We start from the raw sequence: 22753 nt of genomic DNA on the forward strand, positions 1-22753 counted from the left end.
AGAGGAGAAAACAAGTGATTTTTCCCAAAGCTAGAGTACAAATGTTTGATCTATTTCAAATATATCTACTAAAGGAGATTCTAAACTCAGTAATGAATCTCAGTATTTTACAAATCTCAAATGTGAGCAAATTCATTATTCTGTCTCATTCAAATCCTTCAGCCTCATAAAAAGGTTATAGATTCTTTAGGACAAGTTTTGCCTACTTGCTTTTAGTTGGGATAATTTTATTCATATAACAACAGAGCAGATAGTAACAAAAGTAGTTCTGTTGATAACATTAAACGTTGTATAATGCCAAGTGTTAAATATTGTTTATTTCCTTGGAACAATGCATGGAACTACCTACTTTAATACTCAGATTCCTTTCCTGTGTCTTCATATTAGGACCAGGTAAAGGCATCATCGTTTTCTCATGCTCTGGATTCCCACTCCTTTTAGAATTGATAACATGGGACATAATTTTTGTTTACTGTAGACTATTTTTTAAATTTCAGTTCTGAATTAGATCCAGTTAATGCCAAGAGGCTGGAAAAAGTAAGGAAGAAACCACTGAAAGATACTGAGAGAGTCACCATACAGAAGTAAAGGTGAGCTCATTGGTTTCTTAAGATAAGACATATGATCCAATGTGGGTGTACATATTATTGCCTTAATTGAAAATTGCCTTTTGTCTCATAAAATATATTTTGGAAATGAATAGTAGCTTGACCAGCTTTGTGTGTGTGTATGTGTGTGTGTGTGCCAAAGAACGGCTTTCCTAATTTTTACTTTTAAATGTCATTTTTTTTTTAGTTGAAGATTTATATACCCATGCAATTTTGATGCTTTGAATATTTGTAGAAGAGTTGCTAAGTTTAAAAAATTTACTTTAAAAGCATCAGTAGGGACTTCCCTGCTGGTCCAGTGGCTAAGACTTCACATTTCTAATGCAAGGGGCCCAGGTTCAATCCCCGGTGAGGGAACTAGATTTCATATGCCACAACTTAGAGTTTGCATGTCACAACGAAGATCAAAGATCCGAAGAGCCACAACTAAGACTGTTGCTGCTGCTGCTAAGTCGCTTCAGTCGTGTCCGACTCTGTGTGACCCCACAGACAGCAGCCCACCAGGCTCCGCCATCCCTGGGATTCTCCAGGCAAGAATACTGGAGTGGGTTGCCATTTCCTTCTCCAATGCAGGAAAATAAAAAGCGAAAGTGAAGTCACTCAGTCCTTAGCGACCCCATGGACTGCAGCCTACCAGGCTCCTCTGTCCATGTGATTTGCCAGGCAAGAGTACTGGCAAACCCACAGGAGTGGGTTGCCATTGCCTTCTCCTGGGCTCAGCCAAATAAATAAATTTAGCTCAGCTGGTAAACAATCCACCTGCAATGTGGGAGACCCTGGTTCGATTCCTGGGTCAGGAAGATCCACTGGAGAAGGGATAGGTTACTCACTCCAGTATTCTTGGGCTTCCCTGGTGACTCAGCTGGTAAAGAATCTGCCTGCAATGCAGGAGACCCGGGTTCAAACCCTGGGTTGGGAAGATCCCAGTATTCTGGCAAGGAGAATCCCATGGACTGTGTAGTCCATGGGTTGCAAAGAATCAAACACGACTAAGCGACTTTCACTTTCATATAAAAAAAATTGGTAAATTCACTATCTATCTTAGGTACTCAAAATGTATTAGTTTCCCTTATCCATCTTTGGTGAAATTGACTCCCTTTTTCCTTAATATCTACAGGTCTTAGGTGTTGTTGTTATTTTTTGGCCATGCCATGTGGCATGTTAGACCTTAGTTCCCCCTGCAGTATAAGCTCAGAATTTAACCAACAGACCACCAGGGAATTCCCATAAGTTTGAATTACATCTTAAGATAATCATATAGTTGAAAAATGTAAATTTATCCTTTCCAAGTATTCAGCTAAAAACAATGAGAAGACAGAATTAAAATATCAGCATCTTGCAACTCAGTGAACTAATGAATCAATGTAAAGTTCATCAATTTCTACCATCACACAAAATGAGAGACAGAAAATCATTACATACCTCTTGGTAGAACACAGCACTGCTGTAAGTAGTCTTGTCTCATCCCCTCCCCTCAACTTAAATGGTTCTGATTAAGCCTAAATAACTATTAACTTAGAGAAAATATAGAGCACAAACAAGCATATTAAATGACTCCAGGTAGATACAGTGTGCAAAATCCATGCTATGAACAGCCTTACAGCACAAAAGACCATTTTCTTCAACAATAGTAAAAAAGAAACAAGAGGAAACTTACAGTTTAAAATAACCTTAAGAGACAAAATAGTCAACTCAGTTATATAGAGTTTATTGAAACCAATTAAAAGTTTTAAAATAATTATGAGACACTGAGGTAAACTTCCAAACTCATTCTATGAGGCCACCATCACCCTAATACCAAAACCTGACAAAAATGCCACACAAAAAAAGAAAACTACAGGCCAATATCACTGATGAACATAGATGCAAAAATCCTTAACAAAATTCTAGCAAACAGAATCCAGCAACATATTAAAAAGATCATACATCATGACCAATTGGGCTTTATCCCAGGGATGCAAAGATTCTTCAAGATCCACAAATCAATCAATGAAATACACCACATTAACAAATTGAAATATGAAAACATATGATTATCTCAATAGATGCAGAGAAAGCCTTTGACAAAATTCAACATCCATTTATGATAAAAACCCTCCAGAAAGCAGGAATAGAAGGAACATACCTCAACATAATAAAAGCTATATATGACAAACCCACAGCAAACATTATCCTCAATGGTGAAAAATTGAAAGCATTTCCCCTAAAGTCAAAAACAAGACAAGGGTGCCCACTCTCATCACTACTATTCAACATAGTTTTGAAAGTTTTGGCCACAGCAATCAGAGCAGAAAAAGAAATAAAAGGAATCCAGATTGGAAAAGAAGAAGTAAAACTCTCACTGTTTGCAGATGACATGAGCCTCTACATAGAAAACCCTAAAGACTCCACCAGAAAATTACCAGAGCTAATCAATGAATATAGTAAAGTTGCAGGATATAAAATCAACACACAGAAATCCCTTGCATTCCTATACACTAACAATGAGAAAACAGAAAGAGAAATTAAGGAAACAATTCCATTCACCATTGCAACGAAAAGAATAAAATACTTAGGAATATATCTGCAAGCACTAAATGCTGGAGAGGGTGTAGAGAAAAGGGAACCCTCTTACACTGTTGGTGGGAATGCAAACTAGTATAGCCACTATGGAGAACAGTGTGGAGATTCCTTAAAAAACTGGAAATAGAACTGCCATATGACCCAGCAATCCTACTGCTGGGCATACACACCAAGGAAACCAGAATTGAAAGAGACATGTGTACCCCAATGTTCACTGCAGCACCGTTTATAATAGCCAGGACATGGAAGCAACCTAGATGTCCATCAGCAGATGGATAAGAATGGATAAGAAAGCTGTGGTACATATACACAATGGAGTATTACTCAGCCATTAAAAAGAATACATTTGAATCAGTTCTAATGAGGTGGATGAAACTGGAGCCTATTATACAGAGTGAAGTAAGCCAGAAAGAAAAACACCAATACAGTATACTAACACATATATATGGAATTTATAAAGATGGTAATGATAACCCTATATGCGAGACAGCAAAAGAGACACAGATGTAAAGAACAGTCTTTTGGACTCTGTAGGAGAGGGCAAGGGTGGGATGATTTGGGAGAATGGCATTGAAACATGTATATTATCATATGTGAAACAAATTGCCAGTCCAGGTTTGATGCATGATACAGGATGCTCAGGGCTGGTGCACTGGGATGACCCAGAGGGATGGGATGGGTAGGGAGGTGGGAGGGGGGTTCAGGATGGGGAACACATGTATACCCATGGCAGATTCATGTCAATACATGGCAAAACCAATACAATATTGTAAAGTAAAAAATGAATAGATAAATAAAACTGAAAAAAAAAATAATTATGAGACACTGAGGAAACTGAATATTAACTGACTAATGCGATGGCACCCCACTCCAGTACTCTTGCCTGGAAAATCCCACAGATGGGGGCGCCTGGTTGGCTGTGGTCCATGGCGTTGCGAAGAGTCGGACACAACTGAGCGATTTCACTTTGACTTTTCACTTTCATGCATTGGAGAAGGAAATGGCAACCCACTCGTGTTCTCGCCTGGAGAATCCCAGGGACGGAGGAGCCTGGTGGGCTGCCGTCTATGGGGTCACATAGAGTCGGAAACGACTGAAGTGACTTAGCAGTAGCAGTAATGGATAATATTAGGGAATTATTTTATCATGACGTGGTTATATTTAAGAAAAGAGTACCTATCTTTTAGAGACAGGCTCTGAAATATTTACAAATTGAAATGATATATCTGACTGGCTTCAAAATAATCTAGATGGGGTGGCAGGAGATGGGATTGTCCAGAAAAAGGAAGATTGGCCATGAGCTAGGAATTGGTGAAGCAGGGTGATGGATATAAGGAATAGGAAATACTAAGAGGGATAGTATGAACTCTTGTACTTTTGTAGCTCTTCACCATATTGTACAAGAGACATTCAGAAGTATGAATCAATAACTAAAACAAAAGGTGATATGAAAAACAGAAGAAGCATGTATAAAGTATAGAAATAATAATTAAGAGGTGACTTTAGTGTGGAAGTCAAGTGTTCCAGGCACAGAGATACAAAACTGTTATACACTACATGGTGTATAAAAGAACTAAACCTACCCTATAGGTTAGGTAATAAATAACCTACATAAGAACTTATGTGGTACATAAAATGTGAAGTGGTAGTTGTGGATGACATTGGAGAGAGAAGATCTGGAGGAACCCCATCTTAAGGGAACTAGGTGTCACTCTGAAGGGTCGGAAGGAAACAGGTGATAGGACATCAAAGGGTTTTGAAAAGGCAGTTAAATGTTCAGATTTGTAACTGCAAGAGTAATTATGATGCTCAAAGAGATTTTTTTTTTCTAAATGCTTCTGTATCAAAAGCAGGGGACTTCCCTGGTGGTCAAGTGGTTAAGACTCCATGCTTCCACTTCAAGGGGCATGAGTTCCATCCCTGGTTGATGAACTAAGATTCCACATGCTGTGCAGTGCAGTCAGAAAGTTAAGTTTTGGTTTGAACAAAACAATAGTATTTGCTCTGTAATCAAAGCAATATTATCTCTTACATTGGGGCCTAAGTTCCTCAACCTGCTCAGTAGTGACAAAGAACTCAACTATACTGTTTCAGAAGTCTTATATGGTGACAGATAAACTCTTTCTTTTCAGGTAAAATAATCTTTGACTAAACAAAACCTTTCTTCAAAGGCATCATTGATTATCTCAGTTGTTCAATGTTTAAATTCAAGTGAAGGATGGGAAACTGGTCTGGTCTATTGATGAGATCGGGGCTTGACTTGATTTTATTCAAACGACTTGTATGGTAGTTATTTATGTACATTAGCAAAACATATGACTTCAAAGTCAGGCAACTATCAATCAGATCTTTTTTGTATAGTTCTTCTGTGTATTGTTGCCACCTCTTTTTAACATCTGTTTCTGTTAGGTCCATACCATTTCTGTCCTTTATTGTGCCCATCTTTGCATGAAATGTTCCCTTGGTATCTCTAGTTTTCTTGAAGAGATCTCTAGTCTTTCCTGTTCTATTGTTTTTCTCTATTTCTTTGCATTGATCACTGAAGAAGGCTTTCTTACCTTTCCTTGCTATTCTTTGGAACTGTGCATTCAAATAGGTATATCTTTCCTTTTCTCCTTTGCCTTTTGCTAGAATATGGTCCTGCCATTTGTTTACAGACTGCCTATGGCTGCTTCTATGCTATAACAGCAGAGTTGAGTAGCTGCAACAGAGACTGCATGGCTTGCAAAGCCTAAATATTTACTGACCTTTCAAGAAATATTTGTCTATCCCAACACTAAACTAATAAAAGTCTTTTTCTGTATTTTCATTTATGCCTCTTGCTCTGAATTTGTCTTTCTTTGTGAATTTACATCTTTCCCTCTTCTCTCAGTATCTTCTCTCTCTTTATTTCCTATTTTACTGATACCCCATCTTATCTGTTCTGCCTATTTGAACTTACTTAATGGATATTTATTTTATTTCTTTTTTTTAAATAATTTTTATTTGACTGTGCTCAGTCTTCCTTGTTGCACGGGCTTTTCTCTAGTTGCAAAGAGCAGACTTCAGTAGTTGCGGCTCAGTAGTTGTGGTTCCCAGGCTCTAGAATAAAGGCTCAATGGTGGCGGCGCACGGGCTTAGCTGCTCCTCAGCGTGTGGGATCTTCGTGGACCAGGGATTGAACCCAAGTCTCCTTCATTGGCAGGCAGATTCTTTACCACTGAGCCACCAGGGAAGCCCTATTATATTTCTTAATTTTAAAGTGGAAAGGGCCCAACAAAATGGAAGAAAATGTTTGCAAATCATGTATCTGGATAAGGACTTGTACCTAGAATATATAAAGAACCCTTATAACTAATAATAAAAAGATAATCTTTTAAAAAAATGGGCAAGGGCAAAGTATCTGAATAGACATCACTTTAAAGATGACAAATAAATAGCCCATAAGTACACAAGAAGATGCTCAACATCAGTTCAGTCAGTCAGTTCAGTTGCTCAGTCGTGTCCAACTCTTTGCGACCCCATGAATTGCAGAACGCCAGGCCTCCCTGTCCATCACCAACTCCCGGAATTCACCTAAACTCATGTGCATTGAGTCGGTGATGCCATCCAGCCATCTCATCCTCTGTCGTCCCCTTCTCCTCCTGCCCCCAATCCCTCCCAGCATCAGGGTCTTTTCCAATGAGTCAACTCTTTGCATGAGGTGGCCAAAGTATTGGAGTTTCAGCCTCAGCATCAGTCCTTCCAATGAACCCTCAGGACTGGTCTCCTTTAGGATGGACTGGTTGGATCTCCTTGCAGTCCAAGGGACTCTCAAGAGTCTTCTCCAGCACCACAGTTCAAAAGCATCAATTCTAAATGTAAATCAAAACCACACCATGATACAAGTTCATACCATTAGGATGATTATAATAAAAAAAGACAGATAAAACAAATGTTGATTAGAATTTGGAGAAATCAAAATCCTTACACACTGCTGGTAAAAATGTAAAATAGGCAAGCACTTGGGAAAACAGTCTGGCAGTTTCAAAAGTTAAACACAGAACTACCATCTGACCCAGTGATTTAATTCCTATGTATACATCCAAGAGATATGAATATATATGTCCACACAGAAACTTGTATACATGTGTTCATAGTGGCATTATTCATAATAATCAAAAGGTGGAAACAAATTAAATGTCCCTCAACTGACGAATGAATACATGAAATGTATATCCATCTATAGTATTACTTGGTCATGGAAAGGAATGAAATACTAATGAAGTTCTAATATTTTTACATGAATGAACCTTGAACACATTATGCTACGAGAAAGCAGAGCAGAATTCAGACAATAACAAATATATTATAAAATGTTAGAGATAAGATTTCCAATGAAAAATAAAGCAGGATAAGTAAACTTGGGGCTGCTATTTGAGATAAGTCAGTAAAAGTCTGACTGAGGAAAGAAAATGTGAGCAAAAGACAATCTAGACATTACTTGGATCAGTTATTCAACTTCACAGATTAGGAAAACACATTTTCAGACCTTGCTGACTTTACCAAACTGGCACTTCACTAAAGTGATGATTAACTGACCCTTTCCATGTATTTTATCTTGATTACTTGACCATGTGTAATTGGTCCCATGATTAGGTAGGTTAGAACTCAGACTACATATAATTTCTCTACTGATCATTAACTAATCCTTGGTTTAGTTATTAACCAAAGCTCTGCTCTTTCTCTTGCCCATGTGACCTTGTTTACATTTCTGCTTGAGTCTCAGCTGGATTTTATCTCCTCATAATGTTAAATAGTATCTCAAATATGATGGTTCACCCAAGCAGCTAAAAACAGGATGCCGTGAAAGCCTCATTTCCCTTCCTCCATCTCCAGAGTCAGGACTGATGACATCAAAGGGGAGACATCAAAGAAAAATGAAATCTACTCTCTTCAGCCAAACATGACAAAGGACCATCTTCATGTTTAATAAAAGAATAACTCTCAAAATAATGAGAAGAATAGAGAAGAAAAACAGTGATAAAATCTCAAGAAACATGCCCAGATAAGAATCCCATGAGGCCATGAAATGATCTTGGTGGAGAACTAAAGAATGAAAGTGAAAAACCGAAATTTTTACAATTTGGGAACTCTCTCAAATCTGTCCTGTCTCCTCTTCACCTCCTTCCACAACTCGATTGCTCCTGACTGAGTCAATAGCATGACAACATATCATGCATCAGGAAAAGAAAAATATCTTCTAAAGTTCAGACAACTAATTATAAATACTAAATTAAGAATTAAATATATAAGCATTACTAAGAAAGGTTATTGAAAAATAAGAATAGAGAACAAGAAATCCCTTCTTGAACTTAGGTCTATAAGCAAAACTTTGAAAGCCAGGCTGCTAAGTCCTCTACAGGGTCAGACCTATATATTCAAAGAAATTTTTAGAAGATTTACTAAATCTGCACAGAAGGATAATGAAGCTGCCTAGAGGCATCTTTACCCTCAAAAATAACTTAATAGAACTAGGAACTACAAGATTCAGCTACATAGTGTTTTTTACAGCCTATCACAGATTCTGGGTCAGTAAAAAGTTAATTGTTGAGATTTGTATTATCAGGGAAGAAAGCAAATAGGGCAGCCAATTTCTCCCCACTGTATACAAATGTATGAATGCAGTTTAAAGAGAACCTTTGGAAAAGAAATAAGATGCAATTATAACTTGCCTGGAAAATCAGAATGTCTTCACTGTTATTTCTCATACCTGAGAGATGTGACTAAAGTACTGCAAAGCTGTCTCCACAGGGTTTCTGAAGTACATCTTCTCCTGAGGTTTCAGCTATCAAGAGAATAAGACACATCACAATGGAATGAAATAAAATACTGGCAAATATGGTTAAAGATGTACCACCCTTTCTAAAGCACCAGATAGAATTTCACTGTGCTAGGTAAGAGTGTGATCACTACTGAACCAGGAGATGTAGACTGTATGTCTTAATCCTCCTTACCTCACACTTCTGTGGCAGTAGCCACAAATCCACAAATAATTCTTCTATCTCTTGTTTACCTCCTTTTCCACCTCAATTGTTATCTATGCATTTTGTTTCTTTTTTGGGGGCTGCATGGTGTAGCTTGGTGATCTTAGTTTCCTGACCAAGGATTGAACCCAGGTCTGCAGTGAAAGAACTGAGTCCTAACCACTGAACCGACAGGAAATTCCCCCCAACTTTCAGTTCATAGTCACTGTATTCTTTGTATACTTCCTATACACCAGGAAACAGGATAAGATTGTGACAGAGAAGGAAAAACTTACATTATCAGAAAGAGCCAGATACTTGCAGGCAGTTCCACAAACAGCACATTTTTCTAGGGAGGAAAGGGAAAAAAATGTTTGGTTCTCACGGGCATGAAGTAAGATTCTCCCAAAGTATGTGGCAACAGTCAAGCTGGCTAGCTAAAGAAAAGAGGTTCTTACTGAATTCAGAATGTCATTGTGCTAAAAAAGGACCTCAACTTGAGCACCATGCCAGAAATCAGCGTTTCCAAACTTGTATGTTGCTAAGAAGTAAGGCTTTCACTCTGTACCTCTACCCATTCCTTTTAAATAAATTCCCAATTTTCTTCTACAAATAAGGGACAGTTGCCTCCCAGCAGTCATTGAGGGGTGTACATTTACTGTACTCTTGCCTGGAAAATCGCATGGATGGAGGAGCCTGGTAGGTTGCAGTCCATGGGGTCACGAAGAGTGGAACACGACTGAACGACTTCACTTTCCCTTTTCACTTTCATGCATTGGAGAAGGAAATGGCGATCCACTCTAGTGTTCTTGCCTGGAGAATCCCAGGGACGACGGGGCCTGGTGGGCTGCCGTCTATGGGGTCGCACAGAGTCGGACACGACTGAAGTGACTTAGCAGCAGCAGAAAGAGTACCAATGATCTCAACTTTAAGTTATTATTTTTTTATTCCATCTCCCTGACAGTAGGCACACACTGGGTACCTGAAGAAATTCTCCAATTATTCCTGCCCTGTTTGCACTTTGCTAGTATTCCTGGATATCATTTTGGAGCTCTCCTACCCTCATTGTCTAATTGACTCAACATGAAAGATTTGAGAATTAAAATTCCTAATTTTCCTTTGAAGTTGAATTTTTAGTAGTGGTGCTGGTTATTGATTAAGATAAATGCCATGTCAGGAGAAAACATCATATGACATGTGCTTCACTGAGACAAACTGCTCCAAAGTGAGCTGCTGTTAGCATAGTAATAGCTTTGTCACATTAGCAGAGAACTTAAAAGGGTCATGAGATTCACACCTCAAAAAAGCTTCTCCAGAGGTGAGCTAACCTGACTCTTTTTCCTTGGGGATAAAGTTTTCCGGGTCTTCCTCCTGTATTATTGCCAAAATCAGCTAGCACATCCAAACCATTCTTCTATTTAAGAAAAAGACAAAACAAAGAAACTGCCACAGGTCTCCATCACCTGCAGGATAAAGTTCAGGTTCTTTAGCCTGGTAGATAGAGCCTTCCATCATCTGGCCACTGCCTACCTCTCTAGCCTCATCTCTCACATTTCTCATCTTATTCTTTTATGTTCTACCAATCCCAACCATGTGTACTTCCCTGTACTAAGTTTTATGATGCTATATTCCTTTATACATGATGTTCTTTTAAACTAGAATTATCTTCCCTGCCTAATTCGCTTGGCAGACTCCAATTTATTACTCAAAACTTTACCAAAGTGGCACTTCTTCCATGAAATTTTCCCTGATCAAAGCATCCTAAGTCCCTCTTCTGGACCTACATACCCAGAATACATACATACCTTGTAAGTATTTTAGCACTTAAATAAAAAAAAAAGACATATCTTAAAGTCCCACTTCTAAGATTTAACAGTTACAAGAACTTGGTCAAATCACCTCTTTGAATCAGCTCCCTACTTGTAAAGTGGGTCTATTAATAATTACCTCCTGGGGTTGTGTTAAGGATATATAAAATTAGTTCAGTTCAGTTCAGTCACTCAGTCGTGTCCGACTCTTTGCTACCCCATGAACTGCAGCACGCCAGGCCTCCCTGCCATCACCAACTCCCGGAGTTCACCCAAACTCACGTCCATCAAGTCGGTGATGCCATCCAGCCATCTCATCCTCTGTTGCCCCCTTCTCCTCCTGCCCCCAATCCCTCCCAGCATCAGAGTCTTTCCCAATGAGTCAACTCTTCGCATGAGGTGGCCAAAGTACTGGAGTTTCAGCTTTAGCATCATTCCTTCCAAAGAAATCCCAGGGCTGATCTTCAGAATGGACTAGTTGGATCTCCTTGCAGTCCAAGGGACTCTCAAGAGTCTTCTCCAACACCACAGTTCAAAAGCATCAGTTCTTCGGTGCTCAGCCTTCCTCACAGTCCAACTCTCATCCATACATGACCACTGGAAAAACCATAGCCTTGACTAGATGGACCTTTGTTGGCAAAGTAATGTCTCTGCTTTTGAATATGCTGTCTAGGTTGGTCATAACTTTCCTTCTAACAAAATCAGGACATGTGAAAACCACAAAGGTATTACTCACCACTATCATCATCGTCAATATTTCTAAATAAATTAACTTGACAGACTATACCACTTTCCATTAGAAATGGCTCTTGTTATCAACCGATTTCCCAATTTCTAGTCATCATTTTTGTTTTTCTCTCTTTTCTCTAGTCAGTCTGATAATTTTGTGGCTTTCCCTGCTACAGGCTTCAGAACATGGACAAGCACCTTTTGATGTTCAAATAATAGATATTCCATTTGCTAAATCATTCTTTGTTAATGGATTCCTCCAATTTTCATAATCAACAGTTTCCTATTATACTCACAGCACATTTGACCTCCTAAGTGATATTTATTCCAAGTTACACAGAGAAATGGCTAATCATTATTTCTAAGTTTAAAACATTTTTGCCTGAATCTGCAAACAGTTAAGTCACTCACCCAGAATCACACATTTTTTACAGAAAATATGGCCACAGTTGGTGACAAAGAAATGGGCCCCATCTTTTCGGAAACATCGGTTGCAGTGAAACCAATCCATTCTGCAGCAAAGAGAGAGAACAACTCTGGGCATAACATAATTATATTTACTATAACATAATTATAGCTGTTCCAAAATCTACTTAATGCTTGCTCAGCTTCTGCTAACTTATTGGAATATGGGCATATTTTTGTGGAGTATTTCAACTGGTTGTAAGATATATCTCTAAAGTGTAAAAAAGCAGACTGCAGAGTATGCAATGCCATTTTCTAAAAAGTATACATATTCAGAAAAGTAACAGGACAGTGATGATTTTTTTTTTGAATGGTGAGATTATGGATATTTGTTGTATGTATATGCTGTCTTTACACCGTTTTGTTTTCTAAGTTTTCTGTATTAATTCAGGTATTAATCTGTAATTAGAAAAAACAATCTTTAAAAAAAAGAACCATCTTCTTATTTCCTAATAGTTTCCTGTGATACAGCAAGATGGAGCAAGGAGGAGGTAGTGGACAAAATATAGAAGATCACATATTAACCACTTGGGACACATTTTATCTATGAGAAAGATGGTTTTTGAATGACGTCTCAGATTGTTTACATTTTCTTCTACTCCACAGAACCTCAGAATCATAGATCTAAAAGTGATCTTAAAAATCATTTAACGTTTTGTCCAATCCCATCCTTTTTTAAAAGATGCATTTGAAAAAATAAAAATAAAAGATGCATTTGATATTCATTGAACAGCAAGATTTGAAATGAAGAAACTGACATTAAAAATACAGAACTGATACAGATCTGTCATTAGTTCATATATTTAATGAATTTATGTTTAATTTCATGAATATTCTACAAGAATGAAACAGGTTTGATTTTAATTTAAAATTAAATTGGGGGAAAAAAACAAAACAGAGGGTAAATTTTCTTCCCCACTTATGTTTTTTCTTTAAAAACGTTATAAAGTCGTTTATGGAGACATTTGCTCAAAGGATGTTGGCTAGTTTGCGCCACACTTTAACATTTTTGTCACACAAGGGCAAGATTCAGGACAAAAACACTGAATAAATATTTCAATAGGGCTTCCCAGATGGCGCTAGTGGTAAAGAACCCGACTGCCAATGCAGGATCTGTAAAGAGACACCGGTTCGATCCCTGGGTGGGGGAGATCCTCTGGAGAAGGGCACGACAAACAACTCCAGTATGCTTGCCTGGAGAATCCCTTGGACAGAGAAGCCTGGCGAGCTACAGTCCATCCGGTCAGAGTCAGACACGACTGGAGCGACTAAGCATGCAAACGTTTCAACGCAAAGACATTACACAGAGGCACGCGCTTCAGATTTCTATTTGTTGCTCACAGAAACACTAACTTCTCCCAGAAGTGAATCTAAAGAACCACTGGAAAGGTCCCAGTTACAATGCTCCCAGTTAGGCGGAGCAAGAATTTTAATCAAATGGGTTGACCAAATGAACTCTTTCAAAGAAGAGCCGTTAACAGGGTTTGTGAGGGTAAGACTCGCCCTATTTCTAAGGGCGATGGAGATTAGGCAAAGGCTCAAATTTACCAATAGCTCTTTTTAAACTACATTCCCTACCTGTTTGACCGCAGTGATCCCGGAGGGCCTCGGATCTCACCGAAATCAACCAGCTCTCAAGAAGAGCTGGAAATGGCGGGAAAAAATAGAGAGTCTGGCACCAGCGAGAGACAAACAGCTGGGCGTGTCCCTCGACGGTGTGTGAGCGGCGTGGGCGGGGCCCGGGAGTGGGCGGGGCCCGAGAGACGAAAGTAGAGTCCGGGAAAATCTACCTCTTTTAAAATTGGAAAAAGATAAGAAATATGGTCGAATCCCAAACGTGCTACTGTGCAAACAAAAAGGTGAAAACAAACCTAATAATATTCAAGTAGACGTAATACACTAGAAAAATGTGGTCACAAAGCTGATGAAAACTTTAACGTAATTTTTTTCTTCTCTCTTTTTTCACTTTATTTTCAAGTGAAATAAAGAAAATAATAAATGCTTTTAAAGAACAGTGTAAACCAGAAATAGAAAAGCTAAAAAGTGATTTGTATAGAATGAGAACTAACCAGTATCAAGGAAATTAAAAAAATTTTTTTTCAGAAATAATGCTGAAAGGAGGACGGTTTTCCTAAAAAGAAAAATAAAAACTTTCAAGAGAAAGAGATATAGAGAACAAGCAAAGAGATTTTACACACACGGTTATTCCCGCAAGGAAAACCAGAGCAATGTATCAGAACAAATATTTAAAACAAAATTTTGAGAAATTTTTCCTGAAATAAGAACTAAGTCTACATATTTATTGCAAAGGAGAAAACTGACCCAGAACAGTCAAAACCAAAACATTTTCTAGTAAAGCTATTAAATTAGTCTTTAAAGATAAGGGGAAAAAAGATAAGGAAAACCCCTTTGAGCATCCAGACAACAAATACTAGCCATTTATAAGGAAAAGAAAAGTAGATTGGCATAAGACTTCCTTACAGAATCATTTTATGCTAGAAACAATGAAGATACATTTCAAGGTTTTCAAAAAGAAAATATGATCCAAGAATTTTATGGCTCTGTTCAATTATAAAAGTAGCTGACCAAAAAAAAATGTGAACATGAAATTTTCTTGAGGAAGTCAACAAATGCTGATTTGCAAACTTCTTGGTCTCAGAACTCTTTTAACTTTTAAGAAGTATTGAAAGGAATTCCCCAGTGGTCCAGTGGTGAGGACTCTGCGCTTCCACTGCTGGGGCACAGTTTGATCCCTGGTTGGGGAAGGAAGATCCTCTATCCCAGGCATGCTGTGGCAAAAAATATATATATATATATTGAAGACTCCCTCCCTACAAAGTTTTGGTTTCTGTGGATTGTATCTATCAATATTCACCATATTAGCAATTAAAACTGAAAAGTTAAAAATATTTATTAATTTATTTGAAAACAACAATAATAAACCCATTAAGTGGTAACATAACCTGTGAAATATAACTATATGTTCCAAAATAAATATAATTTAGTGAGAAGAGTGGCATCACTTTTATTTTACCATTTTATAATCTCTTACTATCTGACCAGGCATCTGATGATGTCAGGGAGGCCTGGCGTGCTGCAGTCCATGGGATGGCAAAGAATCAGTCAGGATCCAGCGACTGAACAACACCGGCTACCTGGGCTTCCCAGGTAGCTAGCTCAGTGGTAAAGCATCCGCAGGAGATGCAGGAGATGTGGGTTCAATCCCATGGTCAGAAAGATCCCCTGGAGAAGGAAATGGCAACCCACTCCAGTATTTCTTGTCTGGAAAAGTCCATGGAGAGAGGAGCCCGGTGGGCTATATACCCCACGGGGTTGCAAAGCCTTGGACACAACTGAGCATGCGTGTGTGTGTGTGTGTGTGTGTGTGTGTGTGTGTGCGCGCGCACACGCGCGTGCGTGCACACACACAATCTGACCTAATAGAAAGCAGCTGGATTCACACATGTACTTCTGCAATCACTCTGTTACAGTATACTGTTTTGGTTGAAGCGTGTAAAGATCTGGACTCACTCAAGTATGTAGCTGGAAAAGAGAGTAGTATTTCCCTAGAGCCTATTGTTCAGTTGCTAAGTGCTGTCCAACTCTGCGAGCCGGTGGGTCTCAGCAAGCAAAGTCTCCCTGTCCTCCGCTATCTCCTGGAATTTGCCCAAGTTCATAGCCATTGAGTTAGTGATGCTATCCAGCCATCTCATTCTCTGCTGCCCTTTTCACCTTTTGCCTTCAATCTTTCCCAACTTCAGGATCTTTTCCAGTGAGTCCACTATTCACCTATTTAGATTTTGTTAATATTTTTCTTTGACACTACATCAACATTTAAGAAGTGGGAGTTTGTTAAAAGCTAGCTGCACTGTATCAATGAACTTGTCACGTTTTACATTTAGACCAAATTGGTCATTTGGAAAATACTAGTTCACTGAGTTATACACATTGACACATTTCATGAAACAATATTAAATATTGACACACTCATTTTATAATATTTTAAAATCACCTTTGTTACTATCATTACCAATCTCACCAGAAAAATCTTTGAGTATTGGGAAGTAGTCAGGCACACAGTTACAGATACAAGTTTCTCAAAATTTTTATTTTCATCTGAAAGTTTGAGTTTTATCATTGGCAATAAGTATTACACTAAGTCACCTGTTTTCCTTGAAATGACAAACTCAGTTTGTATATTTTTGAGAAAATGTCTATCAAATACCCAAATCTGAATAAGTATAGTTTGTTAGTTGTTCTTTCAGGTTAAAAAGATGTTCCACTAAAAAGTGATTAGTTCAGCCCATAACTCAAACCATTGCATAGTTTTCCTAAATATAATCTTAATTCTACTTACACATTCTGGGTCATAGAAAAAGGATAACACTTTTAAAAACATTTTATGAAATGAACTTAGTAAACAAATGATAAAGATTGCACACATATACACAAGAAAACCATATAACAATCTCACCTGTGAATATTGATTCAAAAATCTTAAATAAGATAGAAAATAGAGTACATTTCTTAAAGTATGACCAGGTGATGCTCATTAAAAAAAAAGATAATTCAGTATTAAGAAATCTATTAATGTAACTTATTATAGTAATATTTCTAAGAAGAAATGTCATATGCTTCTCTCCAGTTGCCAACAAAGCGTTTGTCATAATTCATATCCATTTCTGATTTAAAATTTCAGTGAAGTAAGAGTCAGTGGATATTTCCTTAACGTGATTAAAAGATGTGTGTATGTGCATGTAAAGAACTCTTGCTATGATCCAAGTCTAGAAGCAATAAAAGAAAAGATTGATAAACTTGGCAACATAAAAATAAAAGAACACCCTTTGGAGAAAGAGTCCAAATTTTTCTCTCTCACACATATACACAGAGAAAGCCCACTATAGATGAAGTGAAAACCTAAGTGACAAATTGTGACAACTTAAATCACAAAGGGTTAATAACTTTACTATACAAAGAACTTCTAAAAAGAGAAAACCAATGACAACAGAAAGTTGAGCAAAAGGCATAAACAGTTCATAGAAAAAAATTTAATGGCCCTTGAACATATGAAAAGATATTCAACCTCACTTTTAGTGGGATAAGCAAACTCCATCAAACTACCACTTTTCATCGATCAGACTGGCAGACCCAAGTATTTCGTAACATATTCACTTGTCAAGGTTAGGGGGCAACAGACACTCATATGTTGCTGGTGAGGATGCCAAACACAGCAACCACTCTGTAGTGAACATGACATTATCTAGGAAAGTTACACATATATTTATCTTTAACCCAGCAATTCCATTTCTAAGAATCTGTCTCAAAGATGCACTGGCAAAAATATGAGATCACTTATGAACAAGGTTATTTTCTTGCACTAGTATTTATAATAGCAAATGTTTATCAGTGACAAATCACAGTTGAGTATTATGCACATATAAAAAGAAATGAGAGGGACTTCGCTGGTGATCCAGTAGTTAAGACTCTGGGCTCCCAATGCAGGGGGCCTGGGTTTGATCCTTGGTCAGGGAACTAGATCCCATATGCTGCAAATAAGACCCAGCATAGCCAAATAAGTAAACAAATATTTTTTTAAATAGAAAGAAAGGAGAGATGTCCCTGGTGGCGCAGTGGATAAGAATCCACCTGCCAGTGCAGGGGACACGGGTTCCATCCCTAGTCTGGGAAGATTCCACATGCCATGGAGCAACTGAGCCCATGCATCACAACTACTACTGAGCCTGCGTTCCAGAGCCTACAAGGCACAACTACCGAGCCCACGTGCTGCAGCTACTGGATCCTGTGCACCTAGAGCCTGTGCCCTGAGACAACAGGAGCCACTGCAATGAGAAGCCCGTGCACAACAACTAGAGAGTAGTCTCCACTCGCAGCAACTAGAGAAAGCCCGAGCAAAGCAACAAAGACTAAGGCAGCCGTAAATAAATAAAAGAATTTTTTAAAAGAAGAATATTCAGCAATTTCCAGAATTTATTGTTAAATGAAAACAAAAGGTATAGGTTACATAATGTGCAATTCTTTGTTTTGGGAAGGGGACTGACCTAGCAGTCCAGAGGTTAAACTCTGAGCTTCTACTGCAGAGAGCACCAGCTCAATCCCTGGGGGCAGAACTAGGATCCCACATGTTGTGGCCAAAACATGGCCAAAAAATGGGGGAGTATAAATGCATATAAAAAAGCAACTCTAGATGATAAAACAGAAATTGCAAAAAGAAAAAGTTACCTCTGGAGATAGGAAGGGAACATTGTAGAAGTGAAAATATGAAAGGAATGTTTCCCTGAATTTAACTGGTTATATAATTTTGTCTATAGAAATGCAATTATTTTACATATTCAGAAACAGAATTAAAAAGCAACTCCTAAAATTTGAAGACTAAAACAAATGAACCTAACTATACATCAGATTGGTAGCTTTTAAAAAAGTTTATTGATACAGAATTGACATGTGAAGTGAAGTGAAAGTTGCTCAGTTGTGTCCGACTCTTTGCAACCCCATGGACTATAGAGTTGTGGAATTCTCCAGGCCAGAATACTGGACTGGCTAGCCTTTCCCTTCTCCAGGGCATCTTCCCAACCCAGATATTGAACCCAGGTCTCCCACATTGCAGGCAGATTCTTTACCAGCTGAGCCACAAGGGAAGCCCAAGAATACTGGAGTGGGTAGCCTATCCCTTCTATCCCTTCTATCTTTCAGACCCACTGTATATATTTAAAATGCATAATTTGATAAGTTTTGACATATTATAAAGCCTTGAAGGCATCACTGCATTAAAGATAGTGAAGATATCCATTATGCCCCAAAGTTTCTTCATGCTTCTTTGTTAACAATCTCTCCCAACCCTCCCCTACATTTCTTTCTCCAGGTAACATAGGTACTTTATAGCACTACAGATTAGTTTGCATTTTCAGGAGTTTTACATATAGAAATCATATATACTTTTTGTTGAGCTTCTTTCATTCAACATAAGGATTTTGAGATCCATCCATGTTCTTGCATGTGTCAATAATTCTTTCATTTTTGTTGCTGAATAGTATTTTATCATATGTAGCAGTGGTGGTTTTAGTTGCTCAGTCGTGTCCAACTCTTGCAACCCCATGGACTGTAGCCCACCCGGCTTCTCTGTCCATAGGATTTCCCAGGCAAGAATACTGGAGTGGGTTGTTATTTCTTTCTGCAGGGGATCTTCCTGACTCAGTGATTGAACCTGTGTCTCCTACATTGCAGGCAGATTCTTTAAGGATGAGTCAACCAGGGAAGCACTAATATGTAAATACCACAATTTGTGCATTCATCTGTTCATGAAACAATTTGAATTGTTTCCAGTTTGGGGCTATAACAAAGCTGCTATAAATGTTCATATTCAAGTCTTTGTTTGGACATATGTCTTCTTTTCCCTGGCTAGATCATATAGTAACTATGTCGGGTACATGTTTGACTTTTGAAGAAGTCGCCAAACTTTTCCAAAGTGATTGTGTTGTACCATTTTCCATTCCCACAAGCAATGTATAAGAGTTTCAGGTTCTTCACGTTACTGCCAGCACAGAATGTTCAGTCTTTTTATTATTAATTCTAATAGGTATGTACTAGTATCTCATTGTGCTTTAATTGCTGTTTCCCTAATGACTAATGATGAACATATATTTGTGTGCTTATATAGAAACGAATGTGTGTGAGTGTTAGTTGCTCAGTTGTGTCCAACTCTTTGCAACCCCATAAACTGTAGCCTGCCAGGCTCCTCTATTCATGGATTTTTCCAGTCAAGAATACTGGAGTGGGTTGCCATTCCCTTCTCCAGGGGATCTTCCCAACCCAGGAATTGAATCCAGGTCACCCGCATTGCAGGCAGATTCTTTACTGAGCCACCAGGAAGCCCAAATATGTGTGAAGTGTCATTAAAATCTTTGTTTAACCATGCTTAACTAGGTTGGGTTTTTTTTTTCATATTTTGAACTTTGAGAGTTTTTCATATATTCTGAAGAAATTTCTCTATTAAATAATACATGTCCAATCTGTGGCTTGTGTCTTCAATCTTTTAATAGTAGTCTTTAAAGAGTAAGGGTGAGGCAGGACAGGGACTGTTTTTTTCTGGTTTTTTTTTTTTGGCCATGCCATGCAGTCACGGCCGTGAAAGCACCGAGTCCTAGCCACTGGTTCACCAGGCAATTCCCCTTGAAGAGCAAATTTTTACTTTTGGTGAAGTCCCATTTATCAGTTGGTCCTTTAATGGAGCATACTTTTGGTGTCATATCTAAGAAGTCTTTGCCTAACTGAAGGTCACAAGGATTTCCTCCTACATTTTCTTCTAAAATTCTAGAAATCTAGACTTACAGTTTTGTATTCATGTTTAGGAATATGATTCATTTTGAGTTAATTTTTCTACATGATTTGAGGTATGCATGAAAGTCCTGTGTCTTTTGTTTTTGGTTTCCACATGTGGATATCCAGTAGTTCCAGCAGCACTTGTTGAAAAGATCTTTTCTCAACTATATTGCCTCTGTCAAAAATAAGTTATCCATAAGAAAACAATTCCATTTACAGAAGCACCAAAAGGAAAAGAATACTTAAAATAAATTTAACCAAGGAGATGCAAGATTATGTATGGAAAACTACTAAATATTGTTGATAATATTACCCAAAGTGATATACAGATCAGTGCAATTCCTATGAAAATTCCAATGGTGCTTTTTGCAGAAACTGAAAATCCATTCAAAAATTCATATGGAATTTCAAAGGATCCAGAATAGCCAAAACAATCTTGAAAAAGAAGAATAAAATTGGAGGACTCACAATTTCCAAATTTTAGTTCAGTCGCTCAGTTGTATCTGACTATTTGAGACCCCATGGATTATAGCATGCCAGGCTTCCCCATCCATCACCAACTGCCAGAGCTTGCTCAAACTCATGTCCATTGAGTCAGTGATACCATCCAACCATCTCATCCTCTGTTGTCCCCTTCTCCTCCTGCCTTCAATCTTTCCTAGCATCATGGTCTCTTCCAATGAGTCAGCCCTTCACATCAGGTAGCCAAAGTATTGGAGTTTCAGCTTCAGCCTAATTTCTTCCAATGAATATTCAGGACTGATTTCCTTTAGGATTGACTGGTTTGATCTCCTTGCTGTCCAAGGGACTATCAAGAGTCTTCTCCAACACCACAGTTCAAAAGCATCAGTTCCTCGGCACTCAGCTTTCCTTGTAGTCCAACTCTCACATCCAAACGTGACTACTGGAAAAACCATATCTTTAACTAGATGGACCTTTGTTGGCAAAGTAATGTCTCTGCTTTTTAATATGCTGTCTAGGTTGGTCATGGCTTTTCTTCCAAGGAGTAAGCATCTTTTAAGTTCATGGCTGCAGTCACCATCTGCAGTGATTTTGGAACCCAAAAATAAAGTCAAGCATTGTTTCCACTGCTTCCCCATCTATTTACCATGAAGTGATGGGACTGGATCCATGATCTTAGTTTGCTGAATCTTGAGTTTTAAGCCAGCATTTTCACAATCCTCTTTCACTTTCATCAAGAGGCTCTTTAGTTCCTCTTCACTTTCTGCCATAAGGGTGGTGTCATCTGCATATCTGAGGTTATTGATATTTCTCCTGGCAATCTTGATTCCAGCTTGTGCTTCATCCAGCCCAGCATTTTGCATGATGTACTCTGCATATAAGTCAAATAAGCATGGTGACAATATACAGCAATGACATACTCTTTTCCCGATTTGGAACCAGTCTATTGTTCCATATCTGGTTCTAACTGTTGCTTCTTGCATACAGATTTCTCAGGAGGCAGGTCAGGTGGTCTGGTATTCCCATCTCTTTCAGAATTTTCCACAGTTTGTTGTGATCTACAGTCAAAGGCTTTGGCATAATCAATAAAGCAGAAGTAGATGTTTTTTCTGGAATTCTCTTCCTTTTTCTACCATCCAATGGATGTTGGCAATTTGATCTCTGGTCCCTCTGCCTTTTCTAAATCCAGCTTGAACATCTGGAAGTTCATGGTTCACGTACTGCTGAAGCCTGGCTTGGAGGATTTTGAACATTACTTGCTAGTATGTGAGATGAGTGCAATTGTGCAGTAGTTGAATATTTCTTGGCATTGCCCTTCTCAGGGATTGATATGAAAACTGACCTTTTCCAGTCCTGTGGCCACTGCTGAGTTTTCCAAATTTGCTGGCATATTGAGTTCAGCACTTTCACAGCATCATCTTTTAGAATTTGAAATAGCTCAACTGGAATTCCATCAACTCTACTAGCTTTGTCCACAGTGATGCTTCCTAAGGCCCACTTGACTTTGCATTCCAGAGTGTCTGGCTCTGGGTAAGTGATCACACCATCGTGGTTATCTGGGTCATGAAGATCTTTTTTGTATAGTTCTTCTGTGTATTCTTGCCATCTCTTCTTAATATCTTTTGTTTCTGTTAGGCCCATACCATTTCTGTCCTTTATTGAGCCCATCTTTGCATGAAATGCTCCGTTGGTATCTCTAATTTTCTTGAAGAGATCTCTAGTCTTTCCCATTCTATTGTTTTCCTCTATTTCTTTGCACTGATCACTGAGGAAGGCTTTCTTATCTCTCCTTGCTATT

General features: G+C 38.3%; 1 protein-coding gene across 3 annotated transcripts in view; it reads right to left on the reverse strand.

Moving 5' to 3' along the window:
* RNF212B (ring finger protein 212B) overlaps window positions 1-22753 on the reverse strand; it is a 55361-nt gene that overhangs the window by 17138 nt on the left and 15470 nt on the right. For 2 of the 3 annotated variants that reach the window (XM_027553283.1, XM_027553285.1), the window contains exons 1-4: window positions 13735-13851; window positions 12103-12203; window positions 9451-9503; window positions 8902-8976 (exon numbers count right to left, since the gene is read on the reverse strand). In XM_027553283.1, coding sequence (XP_027409084.1) covers window positions 8902-8976; window positions 9451-9503; window positions 12103-12202 — 228 coding nt within the window. In that variant the 5' untranslated portion in view covers window position 12203; window positions 13735-13851. Of the gene's footprint in view, window positions 1-8901; window positions 8977-9450; window positions 9504-12102; window positions 12204-13734; window positions 13852-22753 lie in introns of those variants that run through there. The other variant, XM_027553284.1, reaches the window with a different exon arrangement.

The sequence above is a fragment of the Bos indicus x Bos taurus genome, chromosome 10 (assembly GCF_003369695.1).
Source record: "Bos indicus x Bos taurus breed Angus x Brahman F1 hybrid chromosome 10, Bos_hybrid_MaternalHap_v2.0, whole genome shotgun sequence".
Lineage (NCBI taxonomy): Eukaryota > Metazoa > Chordata > Mammalia > Artiodactyla > Bovidae > Bos > Bos indicus x Bos taurus.